General features: G+C 42.6%; 1 protein-coding gene and 2 non-coding genes across 3 annotated transcripts in view; 2 read left to right on the top strand and 1 right to left on the bottom strand.

The window, feature by feature from the left end:
• The first annotated feature begins 1,915 nt into the window (after nucleotides 1–1,915).
• On the top strand, nucleotides 1,916–1,987 carry trnap-agg (transfer RNA proline (anticodon AGG)). The gene has a single exon. It is a non-coding gene; the product is annotated as a tRNA-Pro (tRNA).
• Nucleotides 1,988–2,898: 911 nt separating this feature from the next.
• trnap-agg (transfer RNA proline (anticodon AGG)) lies at nucleotides 2,899–2,970 on the top strand. Its single transcript has one exon. It is a non-coding gene; the product is annotated as a tRNA-Pro (tRNA).
• Nucleotides 2,971–3,796: 826 nt separating this feature from the next.
• hydin (HYDIN axonemal central pair apparatus protein) overlaps nucleotides 3,797–23,089 on the bottom strand; it is an 82,098-nt gene continuing 62,805 nt past the window's right edge. Inside the window, exons 59-94 of the mRNA XM_076732516.1 lie at nucleotides 22,946–23,039; nucleotides 22,644–22,737; nucleotides 22,332–22,500; nucleotides 21,539–21,618; nucleotides 21,106–21,261; nucleotides 19,641–19,743; nucleotides 19,134–19,338; nucleotides 18,536–18,768; nucleotides 18,285–18,432; nucleotides 17,921–18,123; nucleotides 17,552–17,660; nucleotides 16,732–16,971; nucleotides 16,393–16,535; nucleotides 16,068–16,286; nucleotides 15,813–15,973; nucleotides 15,474–15,568; nucleotides 15,042–15,270; nucleotides 14,566–14,766; nucleotides 14,347–14,473; nucleotides 13,492–13,657; nucleotides 13,018–13,165; nucleotides 12,563–12,770; nucleotides 12,233–12,454; nucleotides 11,301–11,470; nucleotides 10,961–11,159; nucleotides 10,705–10,857; nucleotides 10,241–10,411; nucleotides 9,846–9,955; nucleotides 9,305–9,527; nucleotides 8,798–9,007; nucleotides 8,470–8,633; nucleotides 7,323–7,473; nucleotides 7,006–7,236; nucleotides 5,704–5,928; nucleotides 5,123–5,404; nucleotides 3,797–4,834 (exon numbers count right to left, since the gene is read on the bottom strand). Of these exons, the coding sequence (XP_076588631.1) occupies nucleotides 4,625–4,834; nucleotides 5,123–5,404; nucleotides 5,704–5,928; nucleotides 7,006–7,236; nucleotides 7,323–7,473; nucleotides 8,470–8,633; nucleotides 8,798–9,007; nucleotides 9,305–9,527; nucleotides 9,846–9,955; nucleotides 10,241–10,411; nucleotides 10,705–10,857; nucleotides 10,961–11,159; nucleotides 11,301–11,470; nucleotides 12,233–12,454; nucleotides 12,563–12,770; nucleotides 13,018–13,165; nucleotides 13,492–13,657; nucleotides 14,347–14,473; nucleotides 14,566–14,766; nucleotides 15,042–15,270; nucleotides 15,474–15,568; nucleotides 15,813–15,973; nucleotides 16,068–16,286; nucleotides 16,393–16,535; nucleotides 16,732–16,971; nucleotides 17,552–17,660; nucleotides 17,921–18,123; nucleotides 18,285–18,432; nucleotides 18,536–18,768; nucleotides 19,134–19,338; nucleotides 19,641–19,743; nucleotides 21,106–21,261; nucleotides 21,539–21,618; nucleotides 22,332–22,500; nucleotides 22,644–22,737; nucleotides 22,946–23,039 (6,252 nt within the window). The 3' untranslated portion in view covers nucleotides 3,797–4,624. The remainder of the gene's footprint in view (nucleotides 4,835–5,122; nucleotides 5,405–5,703; nucleotides 5,929–7,005; nucleotides 7,237–7,322; nucleotides 7,474–8,469; nucleotides 8,634–8,797; nucleotides 9,008–9,304; nucleotides 9,528–9,845; nucleotides 9,956–10,240; nucleotides 10,412–10,704; nucleotides 10,858–10,960; nucleotides 11,160–11,300; nucleotides 11,471–12,232; nucleotides 12,455–12,562; nucleotides 12,771–13,017; nucleotides 13,166–13,491; nucleotides 13,658–14,346; nucleotides 14,474–14,565; nucleotides 14,767–15,041; nucleotides 15,271–15,473; nucleotides 15,569–15,812; nucleotides 15,974–16,067; nucleotides 16,287–16,392; nucleotides 16,536–16,731; nucleotides 16,972–17,551; nucleotides 17,661–17,920; nucleotides 18,124–18,284; nucleotides 18,433–18,535; nucleotides 18,769–19,133; nucleotides 19,339–19,640; nucleotides 19,744–21,105; nucleotides 21,262–21,538; nucleotides 21,619–22,331; nucleotides 22,501–22,643; nucleotides 22,738–22,945; nucleotides 23,040–23,089) is intronic.

The raw sequence follows: 23,089 nt of genomic DNA, 5'->3' as shown, positions 1-23,089 counted from the left end.
ATGCTGCTACATCTATTTAGATAGATGTAAGCCAAGGTTTAAAACAAGCCCCAACAGCTGCTTCTTAATCCACTTTGGCACTTCTCAATAGAAGACAGGTTTTCCATCTACAACAGCAGGAAGCAGCATTATTGAGTTACAAGGGACTGAATCCCAAAGCTTAACCCTAACCTGAAGCATTGAGCATTATGTAAGAAGAAAAGAGTAAAATGACAAATGACAGAGTTACACATGAGTGCACTCTTGGTGCGACAGTAAGGCAATGGAATGGAGCAAAGCAATAGCTTTACTCAACCAGTCATGTAACTTCTATCACTGGCAGTTGCAAATACTTTGACTACTATGTTGAAGACAGAGCTGTGAGTTCAGATGTTTTTAGTCACAGTGATCTGATCAGCCATGTGTATGGCAAAGGTTATCACAACAGCAAAAGTAAACTCTTTCAATCACATCAAGAAATGTTTAGTAGCTCTAGTTGAATAGCCTTCACCACTCAATTATCAAGAGTTCGACAGCATCCCGCTGGCACTGACCAGCAAAAGTTGCACAGCCTCATAAGCTTTAACAATGTAACTTGGTGTTAGATTCATGCACTCTTCTTTCTCTCGATGCCTTGCCTCAGTATGCCCACGTTTCCTGATACAGCTGTTTAAGATGAAGGAGAGTTTTTCATGGTAACGACACGCCTCACGAGGATAGAAGTTGACTGGTACCTCCATCACAGTACCAGGCGACAAGATATCTGGTTGGAAGTCTATCTCTAAGTAAGGGCTGTTCATGAACTGGCACTGGACACTGGGGACTGGGAAGTAGATTGTAGAAGATTTTCAAATCAGAGTTCAGTCTGAGGAGAATAAAAACATTTCTTTTTGCAGTGAACAGCCACACCTGATGTCCCTTTCGCCTTTGTTGCTGATCACTGGAGTCTGGGAGGCCGGCACCATGCCAGGATGGTACAGGAAGCGCTTGTCGAAATTAAACTTGGTGAGGAAAAATTCAAGGCTTGGTGCTACAGCCCTGCCTTTAATGGGAAAAGTAAATGTTGGCCCATGTTTTACCTGACAAGAGGAAACAAAAAGGAGAAATACAGGAGAGAGAAGAATGGAATAGACCTAGCAGGAATGAATTTAGAATGAATGTAAAACTTTTGTTCAGTGGAATGTCACTTAAAGCCAATCATACTTTCAGAAAATGGGACGACAGGATGGCCAAGATGGTGGTCTCATGAATTCATGGTTTCATTATTAATTTTTTTTACTTTAAATTCTGGTCAACACTGATACTGTTTTCATTGGTCTACTGTTTACAAACAGTTAACAGAATCAGTGCTTTTAGGTTCCAGTATTCCATGTCATGAACAAAGAAATCAACACACAACTGGGACCACCAGAGGTGCTGTGTGACCTGGGTGGTCACAGCAAGCACTGATGGGCTTGTTGGTCTAGGAGTATGATTCTCGCTTTGGGTGTGAGAGGTCCCGGGTTCAAATCCCGGATGAGCCCTTTGTTAAACCACAGGGGTCAAACTGAATGAATCAGGAGTGCTTAAATACCTTTGTGCAGAATTAGGGTGTGTTTGAGGCATGTCTTGTTATTAAACTTCATTTTTGGAACATGTCAAAACTACAATGAAACCTATCCCCACAAACAGAATTAAACATATTTAGAGAAAACAGATGACATCAAAAAGAAGACATCAATTTCTCAATTTTCATCAATCTTCTGTGTGCCAACAGCTATCAGTTTGGTTCAGTGTTGCATGTCATTAACAGTTAGAGGAACATATAATTACGACCACCAGAGGGCGCTGTTGGACAGGATAAGATGTGGATTGTCAAGTTGCCACATCACCAGTTAGGAATTCAACCACAGGTCCTCAGACCTTACAACTACAGCTGTCAACAGCTGTGTATGTTGGCTCGTTGGTCTAGGGGTATGATTCTCGCTTAGGGTGCGAGAGGTCCCGGGTTCAAATCCCGGACGAGCCCACCTTTAACAATGGGGGGGTCACAAAAACCTGAGGAGTTATTCTACAACATACCAAAGAAAACAATGCACATTCAGAAAAACTTGTCAAAGATTTGGTTTGAACTAAGGTCCTGCCTCTCAATGGGCACAGAGCCAATCAAACTTTGGGATGATGGGACGACAGATGGCCAGGATCGTGATCTCATGAAATTATGGCTTCATTATTAATTTCTTCACTTCAAAATCTGGTCAACACTGACATTGTTTTCATCGATCTACTGTTTACAAACAGTTAACAGAATCAGTGCTTTTAGGTTCCAGTATTCCATGTCATGAACAGTGAAATGAACACATAACTGGGACCACCAGAGGTGCTGTGTCATCTGGTTTGTCACAGCATGCGTAGATAGGCTAGTTGGACTAGGGGTATGATTCTCGCATTGGGTGCGAGAGGTCCCAGATTCAAATCCTGGACGAGCCCTTTGTCAAACCACAGGGTTCCAAGTGAATCAGTGTCCAGTGATGCATACAGGCAGCTCCAGCATATATGATAACTGTGGTAAGAACTATTTGTCATACCTTGAGACAGAAAAGCTGGTGTATATGTGCAAATAGACAATTGGTCAATCTCAATGTGCACATAAAGATCAAACTACAGCTGTGGACAGAAAGCTCAGTAGCTGAACTCTCTGCAGACATCAGTCTTTTCCATTTTCATCAATCTTCTGTGTGCCACCAGCTATCAGTATGAGTGCTTCTAGGGTTCAGTGTTGCATGTCTTTAACAGTCAGCTGAAGATATAATTATGACGACCAGGGGGCGCTGTTGGACAGGATAAGATGTGGATTGTCAAGTTGCCACATCACCAGTTAGAAGTTCAACCACAGGTCCTTAGACCATCCAGCGACAGCTGTCAACAGCTGTATATGTCGGCTCGTTGGTCTAGGGGTATGATTCTCGCTTAGGGTGCGAGAGGTCCCGGGTTCAAATCCCGGACGAGCCCAACTTTAACCTTAAAATACAGTAGTACCTCACTAAATCATTGATTACAGCTTTGAAAAACCACCAGCATAATAATGCAAACTATTTAAAGGAGCATCGTTACATTTATACCAAGAACACAGACAGATGAAACAATATGTATGTCGGCACACAGACAGCTGCTCACTTCCAAAACAAGGGCAGCACCTCCTCTATGAGCACTACAGTGAAAACATGGAATGCAGATTAAGAGTGTTGAAGATTAGATATCTGTCATCAGGAAAAACAGTTATTGAAGATGTATTATGAGAGATGTATAAAACAAACTCTTCTTGTTATCTTGCGCACTTCTGCAGTGAGCTCCACCAGTCTGTTCAGGATGCTCTTCTGTCCAGAGTAGTTGCGGTGCATTCTGCCACCTTCTCTTCAGTCCTGCTAGTGCTGAGTTGTCCTCTATTAGCACCTGGTGCACACCTTCTTCCTCCATCTCCCCCTCCTCCTTCAAGTTGCTGTAGGGCCTCACAGTCAGACGAGCCACCCTTCATAAAACAGTCATTTCCATGAAGAATTAAAAAAAAAAAAAAAAAATGCAGGATGGATCTCAGACCAAGCTGGTCCTGTGTCACACATCAGAAACAGCTCAAAGTTTACTAGGGTACTAGGATATCTGGACCCTCTGGTCTTGATCGTAATTAGTTTTCCGTGGACCCCTTCCTTATCAGGCTGTCAGTCTATGTCAATGTGTGCAGAAACTGAACTACTTTCCTCTTTTGTTTTATACCCCGTTAAAGCGTTAAAGCAGTACCAGCTGATCTCCAGGGGAAAGATTTAGTGGGGCGTTGATGAAAAATAAGCCAACAGTATTGATGAGCTGACCTCAATCAACATGGCGCTGCATAATTGCCACTTCCAAACCAGCAGCATCTTTGTGCAGGTTGATCCTCCAGAATATGGTAGTAAGACATTTCATTCATTATTAAAGTGTTGGGATAAAACTCTCTCAAGCTTCCAAACAGTCTGACTTACTGATGCTGCTTTTACTACAGCTGTAGCTGCTGAGCAGCGAAGCGCGCTGATGCTCGTTGGACTGTTTTTGGACTGACAGTAAAACAACCATCAAAAGTAAGTGATGATTTCTGGATTGATATAATAAGGAAGTACACAAATGAAGACAAGCTTAAAAGACTACTGTTCAATATTATGCGACACCGAACAGGGAATCTTGCACAAAGATCTGAGACTGCCCAGCGGGAGGTGTTGCTCTTGGCATTTACTGTATCTCAACTACATCACCACACTATGGTTATTCTGTATTCCTATGGGGTATAATGTATTGTGTACTTGGACTGAATACACTCTCAGTGGACATGACTGCCCCCATGTGGAGATAAGTGTGCAATGACAGGCCTGAGCAGCTTTTCTCTGCAGGATTGATTCACGTTATTCAAACATTTTTATAATGCATTTGGGACAAATAATAATTTAAATGACATAAATACACACAGGACAAATTCTGGCTTGTATTTTTTGGCAGCAACACTTGAGTTAGAAATAATTTGCCATCACAAGTGTCATAAAAACAAGTTCCACAGTGAAGACTGGAGTCCAGCTGGTTGTCTATGCACCTTTACTTTGGCATTTAGTGGAAGGTGTTCAGTGTGTCCACAGAGCTCTCTCTAAGGGGACTCAGGCCGGTATCCCTTCAGGTAATACACCCAAAAACAAGGTTTGCTGTGGCCCTCAGAGTGCTGGCTGGAGATGGTCAGCTTGCCAAACCATGGCCCCTGAGAGCCTCCTGGAGGGACCTCGAAGGATATCAGGATGTTTTGGGTCTTTTTGGAGAGGATGGAATCGACCCCTTTGACAGTAAAACAGGGTTTGTCCACCTAGAAGCAGGGTAAATAAGGCTTAGGGTAAATTAATCACAGATATCATATAAAGTGAAGCAAATCATTCAGATCTGGAGCTGACAAGAGTCAAAATGTTTGAAACAAAATGATTTCCTTGAACTTAAAGAAATGTACTGGCTTCTTGCACAGTGGCTGTATTAGAGTGTTCCTCATCACGTTCATTCTCAGTGACACTAATGTTCCTCCAAAAGCATCACATTTTGAATTTTTGTTGCACTTTTCAATTAAGTTATTTTACTGGCCCTCAGGTCTTCAGTTCTTTACCTGAAAAGAGAAAGTGGTGGTCTGCAGGAATACATTCTTGAAGGGGATAATGACGTTGCGACCTGCCTTGATGCTAAACGGGCCCTGGGCTTTGGGAGGGAGGCAGATCCCCTGTAGGGGAACGATGTATTCGCCACCAATTCCTGAGGACAGGCTGAGCTGACCTCTAACTTCCCCCAGCCGATGAGGTTCAAAACAAACCTCCACGCTGGCCTCTGATCCTGCCTGGAAACCAGGAGAAGCAACAACACTCTTGTCGACAGTGAAGTCTGGGCAATCAGTCTGCAAGAAAGAGATGACAAGAAAGGGATCAAATGACAGGAAATGAATCACTGCGATTACTATCACCTGGTATTTTTGTCATTTTGAAAAACAATTTGCTTTTTTTTTGCCAAAATATTGTAACTTCTTTCTTTCTTTGTTTAGAACCATGGCAGTCATCATGGCGATCAACATTCTGGATAAATCAGCTGCACAATGGATTGCAACTCTTCTTTCCTGGTGGTTTGTGGCTCCCGTAGAACCTTAAATCAAACTACTTAAATTCCTGAGTCACTGGGACATGCCTCATGTTTTCTTACCTTACATGAGTACTCAGTTTTGATGCGGGAGTAGTTGATGAACTGAACAAGAACAGAGTGGCTGCTGCCCAGAGAAGTGTTGAAGTGGACGGTTTTCTCTGGTGGTGGGGGCAGAGCTCTGAGAAGCAGATCATAGTGGAAGTAGCCCAGATCAGGACTACACAGAGTCAGCCGGGCCGTAGACTCGCCTGCACGCAGGGGCAGGTACTCAAAGGTCAGAGTACCCTAAAGACAGGACACACGGACACACACGGACACACACGGACGGACACACACACACACACACACACACACACACACACACACACACACACACACGGTCATTATGAATCAGTTAGTCAACACATTACTTTATATACAAAACTCCTCAACACAGCATGAAGTGTGCTTGAGCAGATTCTGACTTAGGTAAACACCCCCTGAAGCTTTTTCATTTTTACGATACTTCACTATTTTTACTTCTTTTCATTTTTAGTATAACTGCACCACTAGAGGGCGCTGCACATCATCATCATCATAGCGATCATTCCTGATGATGTGACCCAAATATCTTACTTTGCTCACCACATTTAGTGCTTGGTCTGCCATACAAAAAGAAGGAAAATGTTGCTTCTGATCCTTGCTGGTTTTGGCAATTATGACAGCACTTCTTTTTTAGACTTAAATTTATACGGACCAGTGTGTCAGATTTAGGGAGATCTGTTAGCAGAATATGGCAGAAATTGAATATAATGTTCAGAAGTATGTTTTCAGTAGTGCTACTACTATTATTACATCCACTGTCACTGTAACTATGATTGCATTTCTGTCTGTCTCTCACTCTCTCTCTCTCTTGCTCTCCCTCTCTCACCCAACCAGTCGAGGCAGATGGCCGCCCACCCAGAGCCTGGTTCAGCCTGAGGTTTCTGCCTGTTAAAAGAAGGTTTTTCCTCGCCACTGTCGCCAAGTTCTTACTCGTGAGGGAATTGTTGGGTCTCTGTAGATAAAGAGCTCGGCCTGTACCAGCTCTATATGGAAAGTGTCCTGAGACAACTTCCATTGTGATTTGGCACTATACAAATAAAATTGAATTGAATTGAATTGAATAGTGTATAATCACCTGAAAATAAGAAATGTTGTGTTTTCGTTACTTTAGAATGAGTTTCTATAACACATAAATATTGCAGTGTTATGTCTTCTATATTTACAATCTGTGCCTTGTATATTTTAACTGATTAACTGACTGTCAGGGGTTATTATGTATTCTTGAAGCCTATCTAAGAGAATTTGTTCTAATATTTAGAGGGTGTATTCAGTGTCTACCTTGGACTGTCCTGGCACAGTGTGCTGAGGTGGGGCACTGATGTCAGGGCATTTACACTCAGTGTTGAGGCAGGTAGCTGTGGTCAGGGGGTTCTCCACCTGTACGGTGGCCGAGGCCGTCTGACGAACAGCGGTCACCAGTTTTATGGTGGACAGGACGCCTGGAGATGTAGCCTCGAAGGTAACGAGGTAGAACAAGTACTCACCAGACACCACATTACGAAACGTCACCTGAGGAGAAGAGTTCAAGGGTGATATGACAACAAAGCCCCACATTAAATCCAGATGTGGTCACAGAAATGTGTGTGTGATCAAACCTTGGTGTTGTAATGCCCCTCTCTGTATGTGAAGAAAGACATCTTGTAGTCTCTCTTTGCCAAAGCAGGGACATCGATATATTCTAAACCCTTGAGTGACACTGCAGCATCCGGCTTGTCAGGTTTCAGCATCTCTATGAGCACACGGAACCTAAACACAAAGAAACACTCATGACTCCACTGTGCAACCGTCCTGACGGGGTTTGTGCATTTCTCCTCATTACATTTCACCAGTCATTCATATTCAGTATACAGGTGATGTTTTTAAACTGCAAGAGATTTTACTAAATTAAAGATCAAAGATCAAAATTTTCTCCACTCTTCACATGGGTGATGAAAAATTTTAAAACAAACTTATTCTGAAGGAGCATTGGGCATACACAGGAAGTACTGCAAAATGCTGTGAGTGGCAAGTGAAGTTTCACACGGTGAACACAGGGCTTTAATTCATGTAAATTCATTTAATTCATTCACAACTGTCCGGTCACTGTATTGTACCATTAAAAAAACATTAATGGTTTAAACCTGGGAATTAAAGCTGCTTCCTCGGTATCTCTATGATAATGTCTGAAATGACAATGTGGAAACAATATCACAATGTGAATGGGGTCTCTTGTAGTGATGAAACTACAGAGAATTATGAGTCTGCAGCTCCTCTCTGCTTTACTGAGCTTTATATTGAGTTTCAGTTCAATGTTCCATCAACAGTACTGTTTTTGTTCACTCTCGCTGCTCCAATTGTGCCATTTCAGGCTGCAGCAGGCAGCGGTGCTCACCAAAAAAGCTCAGTGTACACTAGCTACCCAGCACCAAACCAGCTGGTAAACACAGTGGAGCGCTTAGCAGCAAAAGAGCCAAATATTTCCCTTTGGCAGAGACCAAAAATACAGCTAAAAGGAGACATGGGGCTAGCAACATAACTCAAAATGAACGAATTGAAGTTCACCATATCAACTTAAACAGTGATGACATGACAATGTTGTGTTCACAACTTGTGTCCAGTCAGTTATTGCAGGTTTGATAATTATACTGGGATCATGATTTAAGATACTGATGAATTTAAGGTGTATATGTGTGTGTGTGTGTGTGTGTGTGTGTTTGTGTGTGTGTGTGTGTGTGTGTGTGTCTTTGTGTGTGCATGTTTCACCGTTGTTGCTTGGAGAGCCAGTTGTGCACAGGGAGTAACTGTGTGTGGTGAGTCTTGGCAGGCAGTTCGTGCACAATGGTGTCCTCTGCCTTGGGAGGCTCAGCAGTTCCCTGCAGGGAGTACAGCATACCTGTCCCATCAGGGAAGGAGAAAAAGACTGATCCCTGAGGAAATAAGAAGAGATATAACAAGTTAATGTCTGAGATTGAGTTAATATCACAGCTGTTTGTTTTGTTATCTAGAATGCACTGCGCTGCACTGAATATGCACAATGAAGGCTACAGATGTATAAATAACTGATTGTGTGCAAATGTTGGGGCTCCTCTACCAGGTGTTTCTTTCCATCAGCAGTCATGGTCAGAGGCTGGTAGGTGATCTCATACAGCTTGTTTTGGTGGGGTTCAAGGATCACAGAGGGTGCAGCGCTCCACTGCTCGCCCTCTATGACAGGTCTGATGCTGCAGTGCTGGTTTGTGGGATTGAACACGGGCAGAGTCTGGATGTGGGAGCCGCGTACTGGGCAAACAAAATTCACCACCTGCAGACACGAGATCAGAGGAAGAATTATTAAGCAAAAGAAAAAGTGCAGTATTAATCAGCTTCCACTTATTCTTAATACAGTAGAATGTGACACACTTTCTAAATCCTTTTATGGCTAAAGCCATTAGTGAATAATCTGCTAAATGAAACTGACTGAAAGTTTGTCCAAAGTGCATTATTTCCCTTCTTGTTCATCAGATACAAAACCCAAAATGAGCAATTGTTCCAATGTGTACTGTAGATTTTGTTCCTTCACTACACAACACTGTGTTTAGAAGTGCATCATCAGTCAAACCTCTGAGCTCGTGGAGGCTATGATGCAGGAGCCTGTCACAGTGAGGGTAACAGGTGAGGAGGAGCCCTCCACACAGCAAGACAGGTTCTCATATCTTGTGTCATTGCTCAGTTCCACAGGAGCAAAAGTCACTTCAAAAGGAACCTCCATGCCTGGACAGACATAACCTTTAGCTGGTCTGATGGACAACTCTGGAGGAAAATTCTTTGTTTTCCACTGGAATCTGGGTAGACAGATAAATAAAAAAACAACAACAACAAGATGTAAATTCTACCACAATGAGCTGCGAATCCCAAAAGAAAAACAAACATGAGTGCAGCAAAATATTTATGTTATCATGGCACCAGAGCTAAAGAACGCTGATAAAGTCAGTCTGCTGAGTCTTTGGTGTCATAGACTCTATAAAAAAGGGGTGACTCTATAAAGTCTAGCTTGATTGGTGCATCTGCACGAATGGACACTTATGTTTCTGAGCCTCTGCTGTGATATGTTTGTGTGAGGGTTTTATCTCAGATAACTGCTACCAGTACTATTGAATCACCTGGCACCAATGTCTCCAGTGTTCATCAGGACAATCCTCTTCCTGGCCTGGCAGCGCTGGACAACAGCTCCAAAGGAAAGGTGGTCCTGGTCAAGCTGGACCTCCACACCCTGACAGTTCAAATCAGAAGCTTCAATCAGAGCTAGTGGTTAACATGACTTGATCCAACATATAATTCAGATAAACTTTGCATCATTCATCTGACTGTACCATAAACAAATACAGTGAGCACCTGTTTTTTTATGAACATCTAGCAGATTTGTACATGAAGCCAATTCTGAAAATAGTTACGAGTACAGCAGCAAACTGCCGCCAGAACAACATTTCATGCTTGTCAAGCAAATACATCAAGCATTATATCAGCTTTGGAAAATGAAATTTACTTCACAGCCTACCTGGCAGCAGCCTTGGATGGACAGCAGGGGGTGTAACAGGCCTGCAAACTCCGCCTGCAGCTCAGCACTGAAGGGAGGAATGTGCTGACAAGGTGAGAACTGGATGTCAACGTTACATGAACCACCACTGGCTTTCAGGCTCAGTTCACCTGCTGGACTGAATGACAGATCCTGGAGGTGGAGGTGGGGGTGGAGAAGAGAGGATGATATTAAATGTTGCTTGTTTGTCAGTGGAAGTGTATTACTCATGTTGTGGGGACATAAATCTGTTTCCACAGTCACATTGTGGGGACTCGCCTTCCTTCTTGGGACAAAACACAAGTCCCCATAACATAAATCATTAAATTTTAGGGTGAAGACTTGGGTTAGGATCAGTCAGGAGAAGCTAATGCTTAGGTTAAGATTAGGGTTAGGCAACTCATGGAAACACAGCTATGTGCATGCGTGTGTGTTGTCCTCTCTACCCTTGGGTCCATTACTGTGGTTGTGTTGAGCTGCAGGGAAAAGGAAAGATCCAAAGGGCTGCGGTTGACCAGAACCACTTGCTTCTTCACCTTCTGACCCAACATCAGAGATCCCAGTTTCACTTTCCTCTGCCTGGGATCCTCCACCTCCAGCTAGAGCAGAACGATACATACACGGGAAATTTAGAATAAATACATCAGTGTATGATACAATCCTAAGGTATAACCCTCAGAAGCTTTAACAATGTAACCTCACCTTCATCTCAATGCCTTGCCCCAGTATGTCCACATGTTTCCTGATACAGCTGTTTAAGATGAAGGAGAGTTTTTCATGGTAACGACATGCCTCACGAGGATAGAAGTTGACTGGTACCTCCATCACAGTACCGGGGGACAAGATATCTGGTTGGAAGTCTATCTCTAAGTAAGGGCTGTTCATGAACTGGCACTGGACACTGGGGAGGGGGAAGTAGATTGCAGAAGATTTTCAAATCAGAGTTCAGTCTGAGGGGAATAAAAACATTTCTTTTTGCAGTGAACACCTTTAATTCATGGAGAGTTAACTGACATGGAGAAAAACAGCCACACCAAAGTACCTGATGTCCCTTTCGCCTTTGTTGCTGATCACTAGAGTCTGGGAGGCCGGCACCATGCCAGGATGGTACAGGAAGCGCTTGCCAAAATTGAACTTGGTGAAGGAAAATTCAAGGCTTGGTGCTACAGCCCTGCCTTGAATGGGAAAGGTAAATGTTGGCCCGTGTTTTACCTGACAAGAGGCAACAAAAGGGAGAAATACAGGAGAGAGAGGATGTTACATCAGAACATAATTTGATCTGTGCCACCTCCTGTCTCCCTCTGAGCCTCTCTCTTTCCCTCTCCCTGTGGTGTGTGGTTGCCTCAGTGGAGACAGGTTTGCCAGAGTCTAAGGAGAGCCTCTCCAGCTGTATCCCACCCTGTAATCAAGACTCTTACACTGACTCAACTCTGCAACATCCACCCTGCCAGATAGTAGCGCCTGCTCACTTAGTCTGCATTTCCAGCCCCTCTTTCTAGTTTACGTTTGCTTGTTGCCTGTTACCTGCAACTAACCCTATTTCTCATCTCCCTGCAGTTCTGTCTGCTCTGCTCTGGTCTCTGTCTGCTGCCCCGGCATCTCGTCTGCCCTGCTCCCCTTCCTCGAACTTCAGTTCAACATTTCATGTGTCTCTCTTTTATGTCTTTTTTATATTAAATGATGTAGTTGCTTTTAAGGTTTATGAACAGTACAGTAAAGATCTCGAACAAACCGGCTTGCAATCTTTGTATTTGTATATAAGAATGATGATGAAAAGCAGATTTAGTTAAGTAAATTTGAGTAGACAATTATTTTTACAACATTACTTCCACATCAACTTACAAAGAATAGCATAGATTAAGGAAAAATGTTTTTTTCTTGTCATTCCAAGGCCAAATGAGCTTGTTGATCCTTTGAAGCACTGTTACTCCTGTAAAAACCCTCAGAAAACTTGAGGACAGATCAGCATCTCACCTTGATACTCAGTCTGATGTCCTGAAGGTTACAGGGGCTCTGGGGACAAAAGAAGAGTGATGACTGCAGCTTCCTCCCAACCTCAATCGTAGCATTTTGTGGTTCTGCTTCCAAGTGTTGCAGCAGCTCGCTGGATCCTGTTAGGTCAAAGTTCACTTCCAGGCTGACTCTTGCCAGATTGGACACCAGGAAATTAAAGATGGATTGCTCTGAAATCTCCACCTACAAATAGTTTATATAGAGACACATGCAGGAAGGTGATGTCATGTTTGAACATCACATGTAAAGGACTGCAATCATGCGTGTGAGCATTAGTGCCTGTGTGCTCACCTTTCCAAAGTCCAGAGTGTGTTGGTGATTCGGGCTGATCTCTCTGAGGCCTCCACCTGTCTCCTCAATTTGAACAGTAGTGTTCATGGTGAAACAATCGGCCTTAACTGTGAGTGCAAGTGACTCTGACTTCCTCTTCACCCTCAGAATCAATCTGAAGCTCACATCGCCCTCACAGCACGGTGTGAAGGACACTGATAATGGCAACCTGCACCAGAGAGTTCACAATAATTACAGATGCATCACTCTCCATGACTGTCTACAAGGATGTTATGATTGAGTTGTACCAAAGTTAATTATCAGCAAGCAACATACAACTTCCTCACAAAGCTATGTTAGCCATTTTAATTACCTCATGCCAGATGTATAATACATCATGTGAGTGATTGTGTTTTATAAAAAAATGGACACTGACACGTTTTTTAACCTGTATGTTATATTATAGTGTCACTAACCTGTCTTTGGGTGCCACTGTGCCGCTCATGGGCTGCACAATGAGGCTGGACTGCTGGTCATTAGAGAGAAGAGATGACTTCATGACAGAGAAGTGGAAGGACTCCTCCTCTCCATTCACCAGATCCACTATCTGTTCCACTTTGCGACCTGTGCAGGTACACACACGCACGCACACACACGCACGCACACACACACACACACACACACACACACACACACACACATGCACAGACATACAGGATATGAATCTCTGTTATAGGAGGCTTGTGTTTAATTTGTTATCTACAATAGATTTGTAATGTGAAAGTTTTGGTGTTATTTATAAAAGGGAAAGGTTTAGCTTTCATCAGAGGGCTTTTTGTTGGAGGGCCAAATTTGCACAGGTAGGAAGGAGTCAGGTCTTATATTGCAAAACACAGTCTTATTGTCCATATTTTTATGTCATTGTTTATGTGACCACAATCATTTCTTACCGACAAGCAGTTCTCTAAAGTCAAGGTGAGGTCTGTCGAGATAGACAAGTGGTTCTCTACTGGTGCCCACACACAGGAAGGGGACAGACAGTGACAGAGTCTCAATCACAAAGCTCCAGAATGACTCCACCACTTCCAGCTGCTCAGCTACATATTCAAAACACACCTGCACACACAAACATACACACACCGACACACAAAGAAGACCACGGGATTACAAACGGCACATCATTTTCCATGAAAAACAGAGCTTATGCAAATATCTGAAAAGAAAAAATAAAAGGGGAAAGTTAAAGTGATGAACAAATTAAAACACATTAGACCAGATGAGTTGAGCTAGAAATTAATAAGACTGTGATAGAACAAGATTAAAATGGTATTAGATTAAATGGGAGGAGTGATATTAGATTTGTTGTGATAAAGTAGGGCATGGGGAAACTGAAACAGTAATGAAATGGAAGACCAGAAGTGAGACTGAGGAAAGAGATTGAGATTAAATGATGTGCAATGAAATGAAGAAGGATGGGACAAAATGAATCAGTTGACTAAGGCCAGGATCAGACTACACAAGGCTGCATCACACACCAGGCTTCTGTCGCCATAATTGACAGTGCTTCACCTGCCTCCCAGATGACATCTGAACCTGTGCGTGATTGTGAAATAAGACGTGCTGTGTTTAGTCAGGGTCATACATGTAGTCTTTGCAGTCACCCGACCAACACACGGCAAGACTTTCTAGTACTGTGATCGTTAGATCTGACACGGTGACCATCATCAAAGACAAAAAAATCATGCAGTCTGATCCCAGCATAACTGTAGCTGAAGAAAACTAGAAAACAAATGTTCCATCCTTACTTCTACTTTCTTCCCAGGCAGGATGGTACCACATGGGGTGAGGCAGCTGAATGGGCTGCCACCTGCATCTTCACACCTCCACTTGAATGAGTAGGGTTTACTGGTTGGGTTCATCACACTAAAACACCTGTGGAGTAAACCAAGAACACACAAGCATATTCAAAGAGTTAAACTGATAGAGATTAAAAGCTCTCTCCTCTCTCTCTCTCTGTCTGCTACCTTGTTGATGGCACAGACAAGCCAACAGCGTTGAACTCTATGACCCTGGTGTTAGGGTCCACAGGGCCTCTGAATTGAGGGTTGCGGCGGATCCCACTGATATAGTCTGAGTCCTCCAAGTCAAAGTGACAGTGTGGCAACAGGCTGCGGCCACACACTGAGATACAGGGAGCCTGATCCCCATCCTGCAAGTTGGGAATGCTGAAAGATAAGTAGACACATACAAAGAGAAAAAATAAGATAAGTCTTTGTCATTATTCTTGTGAAGACAGCCATTCACTTCCTTACAGTCAACCTGTCCTTTGCCATATTTCCAGGGGTGTATCAAAGAGGTAAAGAGAGCTACAATTTCATTCCCCCTTTCAACTGTAACAATTTTCAGTATGGCTGAAGTTGAAGAGCTCCGATCACAGACCATTCACTTGTTCACTGTAATATAACTCAGCTAACTCTTTGTTCTTAACATTTTACTGTACCTGCAGAACAGCCTGCCCTGAAACTGGCCCACCTCCAGAGGTGAAAATCGAATGCTAAAATTCTGCATTTCACCAGGCTCTATAGCCCCTATGTTGGGCTCAATGTTGATAGGAGGAAGTTCAGGACTCTTCATCAGAAGAGACATCATGCTGGCCAGAGAGCTAGCAGGACGGGCTTCAGTTAATACTCCTGCTGACCTGCTGCCTTGCTGAGAGGCAAAGGTCTCATCTGTTACAGACAACACATATTCACATTAACACACGATTTCAAAACGAGCTCAAAGGCAAATCGGTTTACCAAATTCAGACTTGGAACATAATGGCACAGCAAGAACAGCTGATGCTGATATTTAGGGTCAGGTTTACCTCATTACATACAGTAATATTAAAGTAATATCATATGCACATATACACAGCATATACGATATATACCTCTTTGGTCCTGATTGACACTGTTGTTGCCTGGATCCATGAGGACTTGTAAGGAGAATTGCAGTTTGACACTGCCCTGATTCACAATCTGCCATCTGCATACACAGAGACACACACACATGCACACACTCAAATAATATAAACAATATCTTATAACATGTAAACATGTTTTTAATGTTATTAGTGCTTTACTGAACACTATTGTGACCACTGTGATGGAGGGTCAGAAAGATGTGTATTGTGATGGCAGGAAGCTGAAAATGAAAAATCTTTTTGGAGTATTACTGGCTGCAGAGTTAGTTTTGATTTAATGAAACAGAATATTGTACAAAAACTTACTGGTGGTGACTGGTTTGATAAAGCATGGTATCTTTGAAGTGGATGGTGTTGGTGTTGCAGCTGAACTTCACATAGTCACAAACTGTGCTGACACGCAATTCCAACTCCCAGTGGGAGCCCTCTACCACAGAGCAGCAAGGCTCAGGATCTGTCTTTATCACCTGCATGCAAACATGTACATGTTTGCTCAACTATAATTGTAAACTGGTAATTCTCTTGCAAACATCTCTGTCACATCACAGTCAACATGCTTACCTTATTCTTCCCATGCTGCTGTGGTGAAGCCTGACTGAATGAACTCAGCCGCTGCACCATCCTCTGTTGGTCGTCCCAGTCAGCCACCTGCTCTAGTGGCTGCTGAAACTCCACCTCACAAAGCTTGCATGTCATTGGCTGGCTGGCCAGAGTCACTGGCTGGTTGGAGCAAAAAGTGACAGTCACTTCCTTAGAGCAACCAGCATGAAGGTGTCCCACCTGTAAGAAGAAATCAGATTCATTTTGATCACATACAACCACGTATCATCTTAAGCAAAAGTCATCATAGTTTCAGACACCCGCATTCTTTCCTTCAATGCTTTACCTGTGGTGAAAAGCAGACATGGGGTCCGGCAGGAGGCCACTCAAACCTCACCACCTGGCTGCTGCTGCGGTTGGTCATGGTGAAACTCTCTTGATAGGGACGATCTACATGGCAGTCACCAAAATTCAGCACTTCATAATTGCCTATGAGAAAGAAACAGAACTTCTAGAACAATCCAGGATACGAAACAAGCTCCCATGTTACTAAATCACAACACTTACAGCCTTTTTCAGTGCACATCAGGGAGTGACTGATACTGGCTGATTAATATGCCTGCTTTACACCTCTTCCTTTCGTCCCATCACAGGAGGAGTTTCCTGTCTTCCTCTCTTCTCTTACCTTCCTCATCATCTTCCTGGTCTATTTCCTGCAATGACCTGCTGATGTTGTCAAGAGAGACGATGTCCTGGTAAGCCTCTCCAGTCACTCTAATTATGGTACTGCTGTACTGGTTGTCCTCCACCTGCAGTGACATCTTAGCCTTGACACTCAGGGGCTTGTCAGAGCAGAAGCTCACCTCAAATTCCACCTGTGTGTTAACACTCACGCTCAGGGTGGCTCTGTGCACCAACTCTTGCTCTGTGGAGGAAGGAGAAGTATCATCAACAAGAGATATAGAGAGCTGTTGGTGAGCTTATAGAATTATTCACTTTGAGAGCAAAACAACAGTAACACTGACAATGTTATAGGAGTGCAATGCTAAATAGGCATTAGCATTCATGTGTTCAGTACTATTACTAAGAAAGAATAGCTCTAAATATAATGATACAACTGCACTACTATTAGAGAAAGATGAAAATTTAATCTGGGATGCAATCACAGTTGCCATCAGTCTGTTGAAGTCTGCTAGGGTTCAGTAAACCTAGAAATTAGTGTGAACAATGCGACTGGGCCAGAGTCTACGAGTGGATGCTGAGGTAGCACACGTACTGATGAAATTTTAAAATACTGCGCAGCAGCATTAATGACAGGAGTACTGTTAGGGAACAAGAGCATAGGCACACCAAAATAAACAGTACACTGACATCTTTTGTAAAAGCACCTTTGGATTTGTGTGTGTGTATCTTAATTCCTTTGTGCAAATTACTACTACTACTACTAATTTAAGTGAAGAGGAGATGCATTCTACTGTAGACAGTTTAACAAGTGATAATTGTACCTGAATCAGTGGTGCCCTCAAGACGAGTGGAGTGGATGGAGCTGCAAGTGTTGCCAGGAGCAGCTTTGAGGGTGAACACACCATGTTTATCTAGGATGTCAATCTGGACCTACACAACACAGAGAGCCACAAAGCACCTTTATTGACGAGAACCAACCTTATCTAGTGTATTATGTTCAGGTGACCATTGTAAATACAGGTGACTTGGGTTCTCTTGTAATTATATATATACATACACACACACACACACACACACACACACAAATATATATATATATATGTATGTATGTATGTATGTAGTATGTAGTATTGCTTAAAATAATTTAATAATAATTTCAATAAAAGACAAAGGAATATGTCCCCTCTGACCTGAGCTGGCACATTTCCATCATTTAGCAGCACTAGGGGCAGGGTATGTCTGCGCCCTACTAATACCCGTCTGAAGTGCAGCACTGGACTTCCTCCACTGTTCCTCAGAGCTGGACGCACCACACACACACTGGGCAGATTGCCCTCTCCCATTAGGTTAAACTCCAGCTCCTTGCTCTTAAGTGTGGGTGTCATTCTGGATCAGCCAAACAAAAGAGTTGTGGGCATCGGTCAGCAAGGCAAAGGAAGGGATGATACTACAGTATGCTACTATTATACTCACAGTAGCAGTAGTAGAAATAAATGGACACACAAGCAGTAAGAGAACACTAAAGATGCACACACAATCATGCACTCATATACCTGTTAGTCCCCTCTATTGTGGCCTCAAACACAGCACTATAGAGCTGCATCGTCAGGGGTGTGAAGGTGACCACAGCGAATGAGTGTGACTGGCTGGGAATGCTCAGTGTTGTGGCAGACAAGTCAAAAACGTCCACGTTACGGGACGTCTGCAAAGAAGTACAGGATATGTTAACTAACTACTGCTAACTACCATGTACCAGAATCAGTGAGACTGCTGTAAGCATTTATCCATGTTTTGACATGTCTTACCTTAGTGCCAACATATTTGATGGCCAGGTTGAGCACACAGGGCACTTTGCTGTTGTTGGTGAGTTTGAAGCGGGCCTGAGCAGTTTGCCCGACCAGGACTTTGTTGAAAATAAACTTGTTCTCTTCACGGACGTAAATGCCTTCAGCATTGCAAAACTGCTCAGAGAGGAGCTGACTGCTGTTCTGGCACAGATGGTGTTCTTCGAAGATGGAGGTCATATCTAACGCAATGCCTGGGAACCCACATCGAAAAAAACACCATCAGTTTCAGTATTATTCAGAGGAAAAGTACTTGATGAACCACAACCCTTTTTGTCGGCAGACGCTCTAAATGTTTACACAATCTATGCTTTTGTGATCATTAGGATGAAAAATATCTTACTGATGAAAATGACCATGATAATGTGAGTTTCAAACCCATATTCTTACATGGCACAGAAACAGAAACCACAATCCCTGTTTTTCCTGAATCCCAACACGTTGTGCCCATCTTAGTGGTCTCCGGAGAATCCATACATATGACATGTAGGGAACTGAACCACAGCTTTGGTCAGGTTTATCCATCAGATAAGACAGATTTAGATCATGCAGTTCTCACCTGGCTTGCAGACTTCAGCCAGCAGACTGTATGGTATGCCATCAGGCTGGTCTGAGGGGTCACGGTCAATGATGTTGATGAGCAGACCCTGTTTCCAGTTGCCCAGCTGTTCAGCTGCACAATTCACCGTCACCACCTGCTGAGATCCTGGCTGCAGACTCCCTATGCAGGGAGACACTGAGAACACCCCCATGGTGAGGCGAATCTGGACAGACACAGGAAGGATCAGAGAGGTATAGATGAGAATACTGGGGAATCCAGTCAGGAGCCACCTTCAACTTGATTCAAATATGCATGAATTTTCCACAATGACAAAAATCCCCAAAATACAAAAGAACACATGGTGGGATTTAACAAGTATATCATGCTTTTTCAGTGTGAGAAAATGTTTAACACTTTCCTGTGGGCTCTCATCCACTATTAGAAAGACAAATATGGAGAGGACTGCCCAAACAAATCAAAAACGTCATCAAATTATTGTTGTCATCTCCACTAGCAGTCTCTCACCTGTGTAATTTTTGTGTCTTTCTGGAGAGACTCACGTCTCACTTTGCTATCATCAGTGGCCCTCCCTGAATGGCTGTCTTGAGAAGCCTTCTTACATGGACCCCTAAGACCAGCACACAGGGACACAAAGCACAACTTAAAACATCTTTAAGCAAACTGATGCTGTGACGGATTCTCATCATGTCAGGCAGCAGCTGAGACCTCTGACAGTTGACAGTGTTAGTGGTGGAGGTGGACAATAAATTGCGTTCTCTGGTATTGAATGCATGCAAACAAAAGTATGTACATTCTGGGAGTCATAACTCATCAGATTAATACATGTTGGGAACTTGGGATCAATTTTTTTGTTTTAACAATGCTTGTTATTACATTTGCAATTTTTCAGAGCTCGTTAAATTATTCCTAGCACTACAACCTCAACTTGAAACATAATGGCTACAAGCTAAATTGAATATCTTTTTCAAGCTTAATTGTAATCCATGCACAATATGTTATGTTGTTACACAATAATACTGCACTTAATGAGCAATTTAAAGGAGTCCCAGAGAGATATTATGTCTTATTTTCAGGCCACATTAGTTTTTAGTACTTGTTAGTTTTTGCTATTAAAAGTAAGGTCCTTCATAAATAGTTTAAGTTTCATTTTGTATCCAAGATTAGTTCTATTTACTTTTTAAGATCCTCTTAGCACCCCTGTAGATTTAGACTAGCCAGTAATATATGTTAGAAGTCTCCTTGGTAGTCACAACCCGTCCAACATAATCCTGAAGATCTTCCATATCGAGCCATTATGGCTGCAGCTCTGAAATAGCTGCTTTTGACCTTCCAGTCAAACTCCCTCCATATTGGCCTATTTGTTGCTTTATGAACAGACAAGCTTTTTCAGACTTCACCACGTTCCATCCCAGTTCCCACCATTTTTTTTTCTTCACATCTTATAAAAGGCCCCTAGATATTAGAGGGTTCCCTTTCTCATTCCTCATCTTTCTGAACATAATGTCTGTCTGAACTGCACAATGATCTCGGGCAGGTCAAGAACTTAAATGAGTTGTTGGAACAGTTTCAATAATTGTCTATCGAATAACTGGCCAATATACATGAGCCCCATGTCTGTCCATTTCTTAAAGCCAATATCAGTGCTGGACAGATGAACGTCTGGATTTATTGCAATTGTGGCAACTCTTCTTAGGTTCTTCACTAACTTCCTGCTGTGTTATTGTTTTGTCACATCATTGCTTTTGTTTCTAATTTGTTTCACTCTCACATCAAAGGACTTCATCATAAAAGCTGCATGGTCCTTCCTGACAAGGCAACAACAGTTTGCAAGGATTGGCAGCACAATTCTGCTTATTATCACATACGTCAACAGACATGGTTCATCAACAAGCAAAGAATACCTGCGCTGAGCTACTACTTTTGTGTTTCTGTGTCCACATTTGTGTGTGTGTGTGTTCTGTTCTCCTACCCTGGCCTCCCTGGTGGAGCAGGGTCCGTGATCATGCGGCAGATGGTGAAACGGGTCTCAAAGACTCCATTGTTCTCAATAACGAAGCTTTGGCTTTTCTTGCAGCCGTAGACCAGTGGACCAAAGTTGATGTCACATGCAGGTGTGATCCTGTACCTAAAAGAGATTCACTAAGCAATTCACAATTTGTGCTTCTGCTGATTCTCAGAGTTACCCTCATCAACTAAATGAAGCTTGCAGATTGATGAGGTGGTAAATGATACATTCTGAAACATGTACTAACTGTTGACTGTGGAGTCAAATGGTATGCAAACAAGAAAAGATAATCATCCAACAGAATTCAAAAACAAAGTTTAGTGAGGGCTATAACAACCTAAATCTATAAGTATTATATAAAAGAGAATCAAGAATCAATCATGAATCAAGGCCTAACCTGGAGAAGACGGACTTGACTGAAACCTTGATGGCTAAGGTAGCAATGTCTCCTCCATTCCCAATGTTGGGTTCAATCACCTGCAGAAGAGAAATCCAAGTCTTAACTTGAATGCGTTCTCCAGCATCCAGTAAATCATGAGAAGCTTTGATACAGTTTATAGCTGTTAAATCACCTCATTCCAGGAAGTTGTTATTTTGGGCTTAACAAGAAAATCTGTTCAAGCTGCACTTGAATAGGTACATTGACAAATTCAGGATATAACTGCTTTTTAGATAAATGTTCAAATTTAAAGCACATTCCTGTAACTAAAGTAAGAAAGTTATGCTGTCATGACTCAGCTGGTGTCTTCTATCTCATATGAACAAATAACAAATTGGGGGAAACAAATTGGGATCACAAGGAGAGAGATGGGTATGACATGCAACAAAGCACCCAGGCTTAAATCAGTCCAAGGATGTTGCGATTATATGGAATGCACCTTAAACTACGAGGTAACCAGGACAAGCCATGCATGTGTAATTCTGTTAAACTAGGATATTGAGTTAAGATACAACACAGTTAGTGATCTATTAGAAGTGCATACTAAAACTGCTTTCCTTTAGCCAGCAAAAGGCGGTGTGGAGGGCACGCTTTTTTATAATGAAGTAAAATCAAATCATAATCAAATCAAGTTTACCAAAAATAACAAAAATCAGCTAACAAGGTTAGAAATTCCTTTTCAGTCCCACTATGACTTGAACATATAGTTGAACCTTCAGCTTGGATCATTAAATCAGTGTTTGGTTCAGACCTGGCAAGACAGAATTGGTTGCTCTCTGATGAAGACTTCCATACTGGGTTTGCAGATTATGTGCACTGTTGTGGGCTTCTCGTGAGGCATTAGACTACCACTCTTGGGGGACACCATGAAAATGGAGCTGAGGTTTGGCTGGGTTGCCTCGGTCTGCTGCAATGCAAACCTTGTGGAGAGAAAAGAGTGCAAGTGAACAACTTTTACTAGCTTCATGGTGGGATAAGGCTCACTTGCAGTAATGCGGAATTCAGACTTATACTTTAATATCACAGCACACTGTCACATCAAAAACCAGCAGTTCAAACTCACTTGTAGGCTATTTCATATTTTCCTTGGTTCTTCATCCTCAGAGACAGTTTGGTCTCTTCAAAGACTTTGATGGTTCCAAAGTCCAGAGAGCCATCTGCCAAGCAAACATGGGTATATAGTATATTATATTCAACTATCGTGACCTGCAGCTCTGTCACACAGTAGTTAACACAGTAACCTCACAGCAAGAAGTCAGTCAGTATTACATGTCTCTCACTAGAATTAAAACTCACGCAAAGTTGGAGAAGACCTGAATTAACCTTTACATAAATGAAATGTTTGAAAGTTCTGCTGGTTTCTACCTGGTAAGATTTCCAGAGCTATATCATAAGCTTCAACGGTGACCTGAATGTTTTCCGTGTGCAAGATACCTAGAATCTTCTCCACATCGGATACCTGAAACAAAACACACAGCACATTCTGTTCATACATACATGCACATATGT

Source organism: Chaetodon auriga, chromosome 6 (genome assembly GCF_051107435.1).
Source record: "Chaetodon auriga isolate fChaAug3 chromosome 6, fChaAug3.hap1, whole genome shotgun sequence".
In the NCBI taxonomy this organism is placed as follows: Eukaryota; Metazoa; Chordata; class Actinopteri; order Chaetodontiformes; family Chaetodontidae; genus Chaetodon; species Chaetodon auriga.
Note: the sequence above shows the minus strand (reverse complement) of the source record. Positions and strands in the feature narration are given on the sequence as shown.